Genomic DNA, 17148 nt, shown 5'->3' on the forward strand with positions numbered 1-17148 from the left:
AATAGATAAGACCAAGACCTCTTGGCTTAGCCACCAGACCTACAACACTTGGGTTTCAAAGCATTTCCTTTAGGTGTATCCCATAAAAACAATAATCTCTTAAATGCAAGCATGAAGGTAGGTATAAAATAGGCCTACAGGGGTGCCTGGGTGGCTCACCTGACTCTTGATTTTGGCTCGGGTCATGGTCCCACGCTCACGCGACTGACCCCTGTGTCAGGCTCAGTGCTGGGACACTGGGCGTGGAGCCTTCTTAAGCTTTCTCTCTCTCAAAAATATCTACAATTCAATTCTGCCCTAAACTTCAAGTGAACTTATTTCTATGTTCACGGTATCTGAAAATTAGCTTTCAATTAAGAATAAATATGGCAATAATTTTACAGCTTTTATCTTAAATTTACACTTAAGAATCACATGATCTTGGGGCCCCTGGTTGGCTCAATCGGTTAAGTGTCCGACTTCAGCTCAGGTCATGATCTCACGGCTACTGAATTCAAGCCCCGCATCAGGCTCTGTGCTGACATTTCAGAGCCTGGAGGCTGCTTCAGATTCTGTGTCTTCCTCTCACTGTCTACCCCGCCCCTCTCATACTCTGTCTCTCTCTCAAAAATAAACAAACATTTAAAAAAAAATTTAGGAAGAATCACATGATCTTTATTTCCACTCAACGTACCTATTAAAGGCATGGGAAAAGACTAATTGCATTTAACGTAATCAAAGGTCTTGGTGGAGGAAAGAAAAAAAAGATGGGTATAAAAAAGAAATTTGACACTACCAAGATAGTGTAAAACTAGCACTAGACATACAAAGCGATCAGATTTGATTGCTCAGAGTGCAGAAACAGACCCACACATATATGGTGAATTGATTTTTTTCATAAAGGTGCCAGGTAATTCAAAGGGAAAAGAACAACGCTTTGGACAAAGAACAATGGAATGAACAACTGAATATCTGTGTGTGGGGGGAAATAATTCTTAATTTTTACCTTATTTTTTGTAAGTAAATTCTAACATTTCTTAGACAGGATATCAAAAGCCATGAACTATAAAAGGAAAGTGGCAACTGGACTTTTTCAATATTAAAAGCTACTGCTCTTCAAAAAATATCATTTAAGGAAAATGAAAAGGCAAGTGACAGTGTGAGAAAATATTCATACCACACAGATCTGACAAAGGATTTGTATCCAAAATTTGTAAAAAGCTTTCCAAACAACCCAATAAAGACAGGAAGAGGCGCTTCACCAAACAAGACATGTAAGTGGCACAGGAACACACCCAGGATTCTCTGCGTCTTGATCGCCATCAAGGAAAGGCAAGTTAAATCCACAGTCACATACAGTTACACACCAAATAAAACAGCTACAATTTAAAAGTATTAAATTCTGGAGACGATATGGGGCAACTGGAACTCTCCTACACTGCTGGCAGGAATGTGAAAGAGCACAACACTTTGGGACATCGTTTGGCTGTCTCTTAAAAAGTTCAACCCATCTTTCTCTTCCTAACAGCCTAAATCTGAGAATGACTCAAATGCCCATCGCTAGGTAAGTGGGTAAAGAAAACGTAGTAAATCCGTATAATAGAGTATCATTCAGCAATAAAAAGGAACGAACTACTGAAACCATACACACACCAACATGGATGACTCAAAAATACGTGATGGACAAGCACAACACATATTCTATGATCCCATTTACAGGAAATTTTAGCAAGGCGAAACTCATCTATTGTGATACAGAGCAGATCACTGGCAACGTTGGGACAGTGAGCTGGAACACACTGCAAAGGAGTATACACATTTAGAGGGTAATATTCTAGATCGTGATTGTGATGGCACTTATACAAGTTCACAGATCTGTTAAAACTCCTAAAATTATGCACTTAGATGGGGTATGTTTTATCATGTAACACTCATGCTACAATAAAGCTGGTTTTTAAAAAAATGAAATGAAATGTGAGCCAGTAAGTATGTGATGGTCAGATAGTTCCATCGCCCAATTTTACGTTGTTTTCTCTAATGGTACTCAAAGGTTACTTAATAAAAATAATACTCAAATGATAATAACTTTAAAGGTTATTCAAATAAAGACCCCTGGTAAGCGGGGAGAATCAGAAACAATACAATTGCTTAAAATTTATATAAGCGACACATACCTCAAACGTGTATTTTTCTCTATTGTTAAAGAGCATTAAAATGGTCATCTGGAAAGTGGAGACCTGCAGTATGTGCTTCCGTGTATTAGAGCCAGTTACTTGGGCCCCTCCAACACCAACTTCGGATCCATCTTCCTGTTTCATTTTTTAAAAAATACAAACAAGACAGAATTATCTCGTGGTAACTTTAACAGTATGTTTGAAAGATAAGCACTGTAATATCCAACTGTCCCCATAATAAAACTGCCTAACTTATTCCTCCATAAAAAGGAAACAGAACTTAAAAAAAACAGGTACGTGTATATGTACGTATGCGCACACACGCACACACACATGCACACTCATTCATTATTTAGGACTGTCCTTTTTTTTCCCCATTATGAACATTTTAATATATCTGAGCAAGTAATGAATCAACGATTCCTTATAGTGATAGCTAAAATTATTTTAACAGTTCAGGATGGAATAAAAGACTTAAAAGACAACACTGTCATCATACTCCTACCAAAAGTAATAGGGGTTTCTGTCTGTGTGGTCTGATCACAGTAAGATCAAATAACAGCACAGGATGAGGGAAAAAAAAATCTCTGCCATCCTTAAGCCTGTTTCTGCTCTATGATTTAAGTACAAAGTAGAAAGTTAAGCCTTCAGCAATTAACATGCGAATTGTTTTTTAAAACCCACTATCTATTTAACCCAACTTCAAAAGAAAACATGATTATTTAGGAAAAAACCCTCTCTTTTAAAACAAAAGCAAGCAATAATTAAAAGCTGAGTTTGTTAGTATCCATAACCTTACTACTTATGCTCAAATATTTAATAGTGTCAAACATGAACTGTAAAGAATATTTTCCATTTCATTTAAGCATAAAAATTAGAACAGGTGTAGACATTAACAATATTTAAAAAAAGCGGGGGGGGGGGTTAGAGTAACTTATATAAAACCATTAGGACTATTCTTAAAATACAGAATAAAACTGTTATTTGCTGCCTAGATGACAGTTCAGGTATTTTTTTTTTAATGTTTTTCTAAAAGATTTATTATTTATTACTTTCTTATTTGAAGGCAAATGACTTTGATTTGAATGATATCCAAGCAATGCAAGCAAGTTATTAGTCTAAACTTCACAACGTTGGATGTAAAAAAGCTATTACGTTTTTTAAACAAAAGCAATTCACTAGTGCCTTGCTAATTTTTAAAGTAAATACTTTTGTAGTATTTTGTACATCTCACAAATGCCATGTTAATTTTCCTGGTTTTGATTTACTGGAAACAAAGATTATAGGAGATGTGAGAATTCTGAAAAGGGACTAACACCTTTGTATGCTCTTAAATAAGCTTTTCTTAGCTTATGCAACACTGTCTCAAATCTAATCTTATACATAAAATGCATAATTATATTATTATATATTCCTGAAGGAAGGCTACTGAGTCTTCATAGTGTCCAATAAAGAACAGAAGGAAGTAAGTTAAAGCCAGTTTCCCCTTGTGAATATTTCAAACAGACAGGAAAATAAGAGGAATACATAAATTACCCAGGTCAACAAAAATCAGAAATCAATTCCATAAACTAATTTCCAGTTACTTAATGTGAGTATGTCCCAACTGTCAACAGTTACCTTTTTAACTGGTCCGTAAAAGGTGGCATTGAGATCTGCAGAACCCATATGATGCTGGAGCGTGAGCTGTCGACCACTGTGTTTGGCTAAGTAAAACCTTTAGCAAATCAAACCAGGTTTTAGAGAGTCATGTAACTTACATATTTGAAATTATAAACTACACGATAATAACCCTTAACAAGTGTCTATGTGTAAGGGCAATATTAATTGCTATTAGTACACTTTGCCCCTGGCCTGCAGATCAGCTGCTACTGTCCCTAAGACCACTTTTCTCCACAGTAACCCAATAATCCGTTTGTTCTAAGCCATGGGCAGACGTCCACGATACAAAATACATTAAGGATGAAGACATGAGTAAACTGGCCCTTTGAAAAGAGTTTACACAACTCATTCTCACACATTAAGAAGCATGAAGAATACATTCGCCTTTTGAACATTAGGTAAAACGTGAAGTACAGGCATCCTCAATCAGGAACACCACTAATGCTCAAGTTTATTTCAACTTTGGACAATTACGTGTACTTACAAATACAAAGTTTGATCTATGTTTACCTTCTGAATATCTCAAAAGCATGTCTTGGTGCTGGTGGGATGTTGCACTTTGGTGTGGCTGACTGAGTGGGCCAATAACCTGTTGTGAGCACCCGGACTGTGAGATCAACACCACCTAAAGATACCTGTGTAAAAGATAAAAAGATGTCCCCCGCAAATTAACTAGGATTTGTTTTCCGTTCCATACAGACACTGTGTTAGAGTTACCCAAGCAGTTCGCCCCTGGTCCAACATCTAGCAACTAAAACTTAACTTCTTAAAGGCTAGATCCATCAGTGTTTCCCAAATTTTAATTATCCTGGCAAATATTTGCAATGATTGCTTAAGATGTTGGCTTTAAAATAATGACCAAGAGAGAATTCTTACTATATAAACAAAAGTGTTAACGGTATCACTGAGAAGGATAAAGTTTTGGCCATTATGTCTTTTTAGATACAACGTCAAGGTGTCATGGAAGTATCATTTTAGAGAAAATTCTAAATCTTTCATCTTAAGGATATCCACTTTTAAATATTTTTACCATCTTAACACACAACCTATTTCTAATACCTCATTCACATTTCCACTACATTAATCACGACTTTCATGTTTTCAATGTAGTTCTTATTTTAACAGCCTCTGCAGAAGACGCTGCAGATCCAGTTCTACAAAGTGTGCTCCACAAATACTGTATAATGGGTAACTAGCTCTACAAAATAGATGCTAGCATTACTGGCACAGTGAGGTATTTTCTTCTTTATCAACAAATTTCTAAGAAAACAAGAAAGCACATTAACAGTAACTTTTAAAGTTTTTATTTATTTTGAGAGAGAGCGCACGTGCGAGAGCAAGTACGGGGGAGGGGCAGAGACAGGGAGAGAGAGAATCCCCGGCAGGCTCCATACTGTCAACACGGAGCCTGATGCAGGGCCCAAACTCACAAACTGCGAGATCATGACCTGAGCAGAAACCAAGAGTCGGACGCTTGACTGACTGAGCCACTCAGGGGCCCCAACAGGAACTCTTAAGCGCAAATGAAATATTGTGATTGATATTCACAGCTTGTTTTAAACCATTATTCCATATTTATCTAACCTGGATGATTAGTGATACAGATTTTTTTAGTCTTTATTTTTTGAGAGAGACAGAGTGTGAGCAGGGGAGGAGCAGAGAGAGAGGGAGAAACAGAATCTGAAGGAGGCCCCAGGCTCTGAGATGTCAGCACAGAGCCCGACGTGGGGCTTGAACTCACAGACTGTGAGATCGTGACCTGAGCAGAAGTCAGACGCCTAACCGACTGAGCCACCCAGGCGCCCCAGTGATACAGATTTTTTTTTTAAGGAGATAAATTTCATAAATATCAACAAGTATGCCCCACTCAGATCTCCTGAAGAACTACTCAAGCAGCCGAAGCTAATAATCTTAGATAATGCACAGGAGAGATGACCACAGGAGACTCTTAGATGACGAACAGAGGTGGGCAGTGGCAGCGGTACATTTCCAGGTGGCAGTAATGGCGCCACAACTTGGTTCAATCCCTTCTCCCACATACCCATACATCTTGCTAATTTTCAAATCTTTCCTCAGAATGCCATTTTTTAAAGGAGGCCTTCCCTGACCACTCTGCCACTACAGATTTCCTCTCTATTACCTGTCACCTGCTAAGGTGCTATGTGCTTGTTTATCTCATTCTCATCTGTGACCCAGATTAGAATGTAAGTTCCATCGTGGGAGGGAATTTTGTCTGTTCCATTCTCTGCTGTATACCCAGTGCCCAGAACAGTGCTTGGCATAGAAGGCATTTAATGAATTATTCATTAAGTGAGGGGAAAAAAAGGAAGAACCTCAAAGAAATATTCCCTTAGTGGTCTACATCTCCTCTTCCTAGCTGTCTTAGTAAGTAATATTTTGAAGACATTCACCGTATATTCAAAAGCAGTACATGACAAGGGCAAGTGTACTGAGACTGAAGTAACAGAAACGGCTAACGAGTTAGGATACAACCTGCTGATATAAACAAATAGAAATATAATAGCAAGTCTGTTTTTCCTGCCCGTCTCTCAGTTTTTAAAATAAAAACACAAGAGAAGTGCCGGAGTGGCTCAGGCTGTTGAGCATGTGACTCCCGATTTTGGGTCAGGTATTGATCCCAGAATTGTGGGATCGAGCCCTACGCTGGGCTCTGTACTAGGCATGAAGCCTGCTTAAGATTCTCTCTCTTCCCCTCTGCCCGCCCCCTACTCAAAAATAAGCAAACGTTTAAAAAAATATATGTGTAAGATTAGTGGAAGAAAAAAAATAAACAGGAAAAATAATTATATCTCATGAAAATATATTAGTGTATCAGAATTAAGTATAAATCTCTAAATAATCTAAAAAAGAAAAAACTACCTAGGATAATATTATTCAGTTCCTGCCCAACCAAATTTCTATTTGTCACAGACTTGTATCTTTCCTGCTCTCAACCCTTCTCCACAATCAACTTTGAGGCAAATCATACAACTATATATAATGGGGAGAGACCAGAAGTTCCTCTAAGTCAGAATGCCTTAATATATATAAATGTCCATTTCTATAGAATTAGGTATTTTCATATAATTTGGCTTGTGATGACCAATAGAAGTGATAGTCTCATATCTAAATGTCAGAGGAAATGACCTCCAAATTTTTTAAATGGCTGTTATGTCTTTTTTTTTTTTTTTTAATGTTTATTTAATTTTGAGAGAGTGAGACACAGAATCTGAAACAGGCTCCAGGCTCTGAGCTGTCAGCACAGAGCCCAATGCGGGGCTGGAACTCACGAACCATGAGAACATGACCTGAGCTGAAGCCGGACAATTAACCGACTGAGCCACCCAGGTGCCCCCGCTGTCATAGGTCTGAATTACGAAGTTGTATAAGGTCACTTGAGAAAAAAGGGAAAACCTGTGGATTTCTCTAAACGGAAAGTTTAAGGTGAAGCTGAAAAACAGAGGGGAGGGGAGGGGAGGGGAGGGGAGGGGAGGGGAGGGGAGGGGAGAGAAAGAGAATAAAAAGAAAATTCTGAACTTCATTAAACCCTCACAAAAACCCCATCGGACTCCAAAGCTGTTTAAAGCTGCAGCTTTACTGTCTTCCAGGAGGCACAATACAAAACCACATTTACAACACATTAATGTCAGCATTTTTATACTCTTGATCGTTCCCTAGGGGCTCTGAGAATGTCAGACTCCCTTTATGCTGATCTTATGGATGAGAATACTGAGGTATAGGAAGGTCAGGCAACGATTCTAAGATAGCACAATCCTGGGGGTAAGGTGAGAGGAAGAGTGTAAAACTCAGCAAGTTTGCCCAGGCCCCATATTCTTTCCACAACCTGTAATGGTTACGACAGTGAAATCATTCTATCAAAGTTTCAGAACACTCCTTCAAGGAGAGAGGATAAACTAAATTTTAGAAGAGGAAGAAAAACCTACTTTAACAGTAAGTTAACAAAATGCTTATATGGCAGAAAATGATCTTTAAAGTATGCACAGACAATACAAATGTTGCCACTAACAACATTTGAAGAAATGACACCAGCAGTTATCTGATACATGGATGAAAATGCCCATTACAAAAGACTTCACACAGATACACACATACAAGTAGAAATTAATGGAGAATCTTACCCCAGTTGCCTGTAGATGCTGCCTGAATTCATCCATAGTTGTGTTTGAGATGCTCATATCCCGAAACATTCCTTCCAGTTTTGATGTGAACTGACATCCGCATTCAGTCTGTGGAAGAAAAACACAAATATGCACAAATAAACCATGGATTTTTCTATCAGCAAATGTGCAAAGAAATAAATTAACCATGGAGTTTTCTATGAGCGAACGTACAAAAATTCTTCCACGTTACTGACATCCTTTCTAAACCTTTCCAATAGTTGCTCTATGCCTGTGGGCACCCAACTTTAGCGGATTTAAGAACGGTGTATTTAAGAATAACCCACGAATAAAATGCAGGTTCCCAGACTCTTTCGGAGATTCCAATACACCTCATCAAAGGTAGGGACCAGCACTCTACATTTTTAACAGGCACCCCAGGCGATATGAGTACAGGTGGTCTATGAACTGCACTTTGTGAAAATGAAACTACACAGTGATACTCTTTTTAGTATTTCCCTTGCACTAATCCTCCCCCACATCTCCATGAATGTATCCTGCCACACCAAGAGAAATTTCAGCAAACTCTGAATGTCTCAGAACCTAAGCAAATCTAAGTGCAATCTGCTGTAAAACATCTAGCTTTATTAATTTACAGAAATATTTTACATCAATTAAACATTTTCTAACCGCATGTTGGCGTTCAATCACATAACAAACATTAGTTAGGTGCACATCATTCCAGTTTATATATACACCTTACCTTTAACTTAGATATCATATTTTTTTCAGAGTCATCAGAAACACTTTTATTTGTGAGAAGTCTCCTTGCCAAGTGTTGTTTATAATAACGTTCAAATACATCTTTTTCTTGCATAAACCTAAAAAGGACCATTGCCTTATCCAATATTGTTTCTACTTCCTGTTCTGTTAGCTGCAAAATCAATTAAAAGACAATTTAGTAATTATAAAATTTTAGTTCTACAAAAATCGCACCACAGTTCATCTGCAGTTATAAGACTGATAACAAATGTAGGCTGGTTGAGAGATGTCAGAAGGAGGGACCCAGCTGGAGAAGTGCCTCCTCCTTCAGAGCAGCCCCATTCTTAAGTCCTCATCTAGTGTAGCACAGTTCAGGGGCCAGGGCAGAGTTCTTTCCCCTCCCTAGAGGGCTACCACTGAATGCAGCAATGAGGTGATAATGGCTGCAGTAAAGGATGACTGAGAACAAATGAAATGAAATTCTAATCACAAAAAAGAATACTACAATGCTTTTCCATAGTATTTAGGCAGAGATTTATATGGGCAAAAGACAGGTATTTTGATGCAAGCTCATTCAAAATCTCAATCGTGCAAGCAGAAGGGTAATAATTGGCTGTAGCTCAAAAACTAAAAAGGCCCCTGCCCTCATCTTTTAAGTAAGGGTAAGATGCTATTATAGCCAATTAAGCATATATTTAAAAAATATGGAAGACGAAATGGTCTTTCCTATGGTGATCTTCCTCTTGTCTGTTCTTCCGTTATAGCTGCTTGGAAAACCTGCATTTATTGCTTTTCCCTTTTGCCTCACAAATTCTAAGAAGAAGTTAAAAAGTGTGTGACACTTTTTAGTGTGTGACACTAAAAAGTATGTGTGACAACAATATGCTTGATATAATAAGCATATATAATTATATATAATATAATAAGACTGATATATAATAAAGGCTCTCAAACTACTTTCTGATAGCTATTCTAATCTATTCCTTCAAATTCTAGGCATCCAAGAGTTGTTGGATACACAACACCCAGGCCAAGGTGACAACAGCAACATCCCAAGCTATGAACAGTGCGGTCTTCTAGTCGCCTCTCATCTCTACAGCGTATCTAACCCTCATAGTCTATAAAGACTGTTTAACAACTGTGACTATGTAGTTGTTTGGTTTTGGTATAAATTATACATTAAGTGAAATGTCAAAGGACTTTGGACCATTTCAAATACCTTAAGCAATCCTTTTCAAAGATCACAGCACACATTTAAGCACAGCAAAGGGCTAGGCTTAATTTTATGTCTACAAAATTCCCTAATTTTCTATTTTGTAGTTCCTAATTTTGTATACAATTTTAAATCTAGAAATAAAATTTCATGTGTTTTCAAATGCATTAATACTTACCCCTTTGACTCCCTTTTTCAGCTTATCATCAATAAATAATGAGAGGTATTCAGGGGACCTGGAGTTGAGGTTGAGAAAATACTCAAAGTCACCCGCAATAGTTTGTTTAAAGAGCCGGTCATTATTGAACGATTCCTGGAGGAAGCGATCAAACCTACTCTTCAGATCCAATAAGCCCTTCCAAATAAAAACAAAGAAATCAGGATACATCATAATAATTTTTTTCTATAAACAAGACACATACGATCAGGTATGTGTGCCTTAAGTTTGCGGGCTACAAATGTGTGCGCTCAGTGTTAAACTTACAGGTTCCATATTATTATTTTCAAGCCTAGATCTAAGCCTGTATTCAAAATGTCAGCCATGAGGGAGCAGCCTGTTTGCTATTCACGTATCACTCTACCAAAGACGTCTAAGAGCTTCTGCACCGCTTCTCCTCATCCTTCCCTGTCCTGACTGAATGGATACAGCCCAAGAAAATCAGCTTTAAAAACGCACCAAAAAAAGCTGGTTATTTATACTGAAACATGAAAAACCTGAGGCATAATTTATTCACAGTATTGCTTAGAAGAAAACATTTTAGAACAAAAAGGATTTAATTGAGAAGTTATTTTTTCTAATACCTGGAGTGTGAACACTGAAGCATAGGAAAAAGTAGTAACTTTCATTCTTGAGACCATGTAAATAAGACCTTCAACAAGCAGGTTAATTAATAAATGAAAAGCAGCCGCTGAGTTCGGTTCCCAGATATAAATATACACACTTTGCAAAATTCTAAACTATTTAGGAGAAGTAGACATACTTTTCCACTGGGACAATGAAGGTAAAAAAACACGTAATACATACAGCTTAGTAAAAGTGACCTTTCTTTTTTAATTTTTTTTTTTATGTTTGTTTATTTTTTTGACAGAAAGAGAGAGCATGAGCAGGGGACGGGCAGAGAGAGAGGGAGACACAGAATCTGAAGCAGGCTCCAGGCTCTGAGCTGTCAGCACAGAGCCCGACACGGGGCTTGAACTCATGGACTGTGAGATCATGACCTGAGCCGAAGTCAGACGCTCAACCGACTGAGCCACCCAGGCGCCCCAGTAAAAGTGACCTTTCTATTAGCAGGTGTCAAGTTACTACAAACATACAGAGATTCTGCTGTATTCACTCACCTGGATATAGTCAACAGGATTCTTTCCTTCTCCTTCCTCAGAAACAAGGGCTTTACCCTGCTCCCTCAAATAGGAACTCATACACTCACACATTGTTTTCAAGCCATTTGGCACGCGACTAAATAACTTGTACATGCAAGCGAGGTCTGCAATCAGAAAGAACATAAAAATCGGCTACATTAAAGATTAAGGGAAAAAATGTGAATCTCTGTTCATTCTGATTTGTGAAACTTAAAGAAGCTTATCACTACTACTCGCTGACCATGCGAAAAATTACGAGAAAACATCCAGCAAAATAGACAAAAGGAAAAAAAAAATTAGGCTGGCTAATGGTTATTATTGCAATTTATGAAATACAGCTTTCAGATAAGATGCTTTGAGAGCATTAATAAGATGTCTCAGCAAATTTCAGTTTACATGGAATATGCCTATACAGTGTAATAAGAAAGCCACAAAAAAAAGAAAACTGTAATTTTGAGTTCCTATACAAGTCTAATCTAGAACCCCATCATATACTATGAAATGTCTATCAAAAGGATAACTTTAAGGATAACTTTATGGATTAATTAGTAGTCAACATAATAAGAACCAATGAAAAGTCTTACAGATATTTTTAGGTATGTCTATCTCAAAGTTCAAACAATAACATGATAATTAAAATAAAATAAAACAAAACAAAATAAAATAAAATAAAATAAACTATACTAGGATTTATTTCATTACACACCATGGTAAAGTGTATATGATATTTATAGTTTTATATGTTCCTATTCCTTAGTATTTTCCTCAAAACAATCCCTAACATTTTCCAGGGGATGTCCTAGGCCAATACTTGTATTTTAAAACTTGGTATGTCACTATATTGTTTTTATTTAGAATGAAAGTTCTGGACTCTGTCCATTTTGTATATCATTTTTCACAAGATCAAAATGTGGAGGTAGGGGCGCCTGGGTGGCTCAGTCTTGGTTAAGTGCCCAACTTTGGCTCAGGTCATGATCTCACGGCTAGTGAGTTCAAGCCCCACATCAGGCTCAGTGCTGACAGCTCAGAGCCTGGAGCCTGCTTTGGATTCTGTGTCTCCCTCTCTCTGTGCCCCTCCCCTGCTCATGCTCTCTCAAAAATAAATAAACATTAAAAAAAAATGTGGAGGTAAAATGCTTTGTTTCCCGTATGTCTGGGGTTTCTCTGAAACTTACTGGGAGACTCTAAGTGTAAGGACTGTACAATAATATAAAAAAAGTTTTATCATCAAGAACTTTTGAAATGGAAGTTAGAATAGCAGCTTCTAGATCGGGGGCTGGGAAATTTTTTTCTGGAAAGTGCCAGACAGTAAATATTTTATAGACTCGTGGGCCATATGGTCTCTCTTGCAACTACTTCAGTTCTGCCACTGTAACAAGAAAGAAGCCACATATAACACACAAATAAATGGGCATGACTGTGTTCCCATAAAACTTTATTTATGGACACTGATATCTAAAAATTTATGTAGTTTTCATAAGCAATAAAACGTTATTTTTCTTTTGATGGGGGGGTCTCTAATCAGACTGCTGGTGGGCCAAGCTTGACAGACAGGCTATAATTTAGATCCTAATACTGAAGTTTTTCGTATTTGAGAAATACTTAGAAGCAAATTTTAGAAAAAAAGGGCTTCTAAAATTTGTTTCAGAGACTTTCAAAATCAAGTTTTATTAAACACTAAGTTTTCAGCAATAATACACGTCCAAAGTCATCTTCACACAGCAAATCTTACAGTTTCTCACATTTGGCATAAATTACATCCAAATTTCCCATGTTAAAAACAGGTATTAAAAATGCAACAGTTGGGGCGCCTGCGTGGCTCAGTCGGTTAAGCGTCCGACTTCGGCTCAGGTTATGATCTCACGGTTTGTGAGTTCAAGCCCCACGTTGGGCTCTGTGCTGACAACTCAGAGCCTGGAGCCTGCTTTGGATTCTGTCTCTCTCTCTCTCTCTGCCCCTCCCCCAACTAGTGCTCTGTCTCTCAAAAATAAACAAATGTAAAAAAAAATTTTTTTAATTAAAAAATAAAAACGCACAGTAATTTATGGAGATTTACTATAGTAAATTTGGCATGTCAAACCCATCTCTAACAAAATGGTTCCCGACTTGTCTATTTTGTTCCTCTGTTGTTACAGTTTTGCTCAATTATATGTTGCATATTTAACTGTATGGAAATTAATACAATTTCATTGTATTGAATTCACCATATATAAATGTATGGTGTAGTGGGTAACGTGAAAGAGAAAATTAAAAATACTTGGGCATTCAAAAATCAAACGTTTTTGTACAAACTTAGTAAAATGAAGTGCTATTTGAATTTAAATTTCATAGAGCTATCTGCATCTAATAGCCAATCCAATTCAGCCTCCATTCATGGTCAGAAAGCTGTTTCACTTTCTGATTTATGAGATGCTTGGCTTCATAACGGTTAAGTTGTGCCTCTGACATATTCTTGACTTACTGCTCCAGAGGAGGGCCTAACACAATGAAGACATTTTGCAATTAGGTTCCTAGTGGGAAGCTGAAAAAATTGAAGCCAGCGTTTTAAAATTTAATTTACAATCACAGATAGCTGTTTACTTGCTAAAAACATTAAGTACTAGAGAACTATGGTTAGTATTCTGATATTTCTTCATTTATGTACTTATTAAGCACTTGCCATGTTGTCAGGCATACTTAATGCCTTTAACACGTCTCCATGCAGATTTCAGAGATACTGTAATTTAGGTATGCCCAACAACCTCTCCATCAAACACTTCCTAAGCTCTACTCTCCAGCCAATTTAGTTCACCCTCTCCCACCTTCCCCCAGGGTAGACAAGAAAACACTAACTCTAGATGAGCATTTAGATCAGGGTTTGTCGAACTATAGCCCCTGAACCAAATACAGCCCACTGTCCATTTTTGTGCATCTCATGAACTAAAAATGGTTTCTACATTTTTAAGTGGTTGGAAAAAAAAAAAAAAATCAGTGTTTCATAGGAACACAGTCAAGTTAATCCATTTGTGTTACTGTCTATGCCTACTTTCTCACTATTACAACAGAGAGGAGTAGTTTACTGTATGGGCCTTTTACAAAAAAGTTTGCCAGCCCTTGACTTAGACTTTAGACATCCAGGGATAGCTTAGTTTAGAAAACATGACAAACATAATTTAAAAATGATTTTTTTTTTTTGTCTTTTACAAAAGAAAAGGTTTACCAGAAGCATCTTTTCTCTGGTTTAATAAAAACAACAAATTTACATACAACTTTCAGAAAGAAATATATAGAAATATAAGCATCTCAAAACAGAAAGCAAGAATTACACTTGAAGGCAGCACAGAAAACAACTTCCTTTCCTACCACCTTACTTTTCTCTCCTCTTATACCTACCTCTGTTTTAAGTGATTCACTTAAATATTGTTTTCATTCCCTGCAAGCTTACAACCTTGAGGGAGTATGTGTTTCTTTTGTAATAAGTAAGCTGGCTAAAATACTGCTAAGAGATCATCTAAGAAACAGGAAAATACCAAGAGTACCATGTTTATTTTTTTTAATGTTTATTTTTGAGAGAGAGGGCAAGCGAGTGCAAGTGGGGGAGGGGCAGAGAGGGAGACACAGATTCTGAAGCAGGCTCCAGGCTCTGAGCTGTCAGTACGGTACAGAGCCCAACGCGGGGCTCGAACTCACGGACCACAAGATCAAGACCTGAGCTGAAGTCGGACGTTTAACTGACTGAGCCACCCAGGCACCCCTATTTTTTAACAGCATATTAGTGATTCCTAAAGTCATAGTTTTAAGTAAAACTTCAGAAATTAAAAATAAGGACAACATGACTGTTATTCTTTTATTTATGATTTCTCCTAAGGTACTTATCACAAAATATTGTTTTCAGGAAAAAAAGGGTAGAGGCACCTGGGTGGCTCAGTTGGTTGAACGTCTGACTTCAGCTCAGGTCATGATCTCGTGGTCCATGAGTTCGAGCCCTGTGATGGGCTCTGTGCTGACAGCTCAGAGCCTACTTCAGATTCTTTACTTCCCTCTCTCTGCCCACCCCCCCACCCCACTCCTGCTCTGTCTCTGTCTCTCAAAAATGAATAAACATTTAAAAAAATTTGAAAAAAAAAAGGGGGGAAATAGCCAACAAGAATAAATGCTACAGTTATCTCAAAACTGTGCTTTCACTTTTATGCAATTTTCCTTTCTCTGAAGTCTGTAACTCTGGAGTTCTCAAAACCAGTCTACTCATTTATCTAAAATGTCACATGAAACACACATAATTTTTGCATTTTCAACACCCTTATCACAACTAACTCCCAAAGGAAAGCCTATACAAATTTTATGATTGGAATGTCAGATTTTAAAAGAATCACAAAAACGAGAGAGTACGTGGCAATGGAGACAGTCCAACTCCCTTGTATATAAAAAGGACAGTAACAGAGGACCTCATTGGTCTCACCAATAACACAGACTTCTGGGTTAAGAAAAACACAAAAAACGAGGGAGACTAAGATGAAAGAGAGAGAAAAAAAGCCATTTAATTAAAAGAGACACCGAAAATCCACATTAGTAAGTGTAGAGCTTTCCTGTTAAATCCTATCAAAGTAACAGCAGTTGATACATTAATGACACACACAACTTGAAAACTGACATTCATAATCTACTTTCATTATAGCAAAACAAAAAAAAAAAATTACTAAAATCCTGGTAGAACTATAAACATTTAATTATTTTTCAATTGCTGATGCTTACCTTCTGTCTTTCCATTTTTCAGCATATGTACTAGCCCAGAATTCTCCATTTCTACTATAGTTTTCATGTGCTTGGAAATGAGTTCCCTCTCAACCACCTTTACTATTGGCTCTTCGGTTGATTTGTCAAGGCAGTGCATCACCCGTTCTATTTCTTCATTAATTCTAGCTTCTACTTTCTTTATATATACTGAAGCACTGTTTTCTGCTAAAAATTTCTGGCTTTCCATCTGCAAATAAGAAACATGACTTTTTTGTTTTTAAATGTAGAAGCAAAATGCGTTTCTGCTTTTAAGTGGGTTTCTACAATCTAAATATCATTAGCACTATTGACATTTTATGTAGTTTCTTATCACACGTACCCCCATGGCTGAATTACATCCTTTAAAGCACTGATTACAGAAGAAAAATCAATACATTATCCTTAATCAGTGTTTTCAAACTTTGCCAATACACCTCCAATAACAGAAAAAGTGAGCAAATGGTAGTAAGGGTCAAAAGTACAGAACGGAGCATCTGACCCCAAGTCAGAGTAGGAAATTCTTCTCTGATTTGTTTTAATGTGTATAAATTATGCCTATAAGGATTTTTCATGTTTATCATACAGTTTTGCTCACACACTGCTAGTTACTAAAGTCCAACTGCCACCCACTCCCAGTCTCAAAGGAGTGGGTGTGTGTATTATGTACATGTGTGTGTGCGCGCGCATGTGTCTATAAACTTATGATTGAGAAACAGAGCTTTTATGTAACTCTTAAACTTGTCTGCTAACACCAGCCTTACCGAAGTTCCACTAAATTATAAATGTTAACCCAGGTGATTTTAACCTATTTGATAGGAGGATTAACAAACACATCTAAGAATCACAAATCAGAAGACATGCTGATATAAACCATGTATAAAATTCAGTAACACGTTCCACTTTTTGACAAAAAGTAGTTTTAGTCCTTGAAAACAATCAAGTTTCTAAGAATAGACATTAACACACCAAATGAAACTCCAGGTAAGACCATCTTTCCACTCACTGTTAACAACAGTATGTACTACGTATATATATACATGCGTACACATTACTGCAGCACATCTGGGAATCTTGATGATTAATCTTCTCTTGGTATGTCGACAATGTAACAAAGGGAATTAAAACGAAT

At 37.3% G+C, this 17148-nt stretch overlaps 1 protein-coding gene across 6 annotated transcripts in view; it reads right to left on the reverse strand.

The window, feature by feature from the left end:
* The window catches only part of CUL3 (cullin 3), a 94446-nt gene that overhangs the window by 12684 nt on the left and 64614 nt on the right, over window positions 1-17148 (reverse strand). For all 6 annotated transcript variants that reach the window (XM_042950319.1, XM_042950317.1, XM_042950318.1 and 3 more), the window contains 8 exons: window positions 15999-16227; window positions 11247-11392; window positions 10087-10263; window positions 8697-8867; window positions 7955-8062; window positions 4326-4450; window positions 3774-3870; window positions 2154-2288 (listed from right to left, as the gene is read on the reverse strand). In XM_042950319.1, coding sequence (XP_042806253.1) covers window positions 2154-2288; window positions 3774-3870; window positions 4326-4450; window positions 7955-8062; window positions 8697-8867; window positions 10087-10263; window positions 11247-11392; window positions 15999-16227 — 1188 coding nt within the window. The remainder of the gene's footprint in view (window positions 1-2153; window positions 2289-3773; window positions 3871-4325; window positions 4451-7954; window positions 8063-8696; window positions 8868-10086; window positions 10264-11246; window positions 11393-15998; window positions 16228-17148) is intronic.

Source organism: Panthera leo, chromosome C1 (assembly GCF_018350215.1).
Source record: "Panthera leo isolate Ple1 chromosome C1, P.leo_Ple1_pat1.1, whole genome shotgun sequence".
Lineage (NCBI taxonomy): Eukaryota > Metazoa > Chordata > Mammalia > Carnivora > Felidae > Panthera > Panthera leo.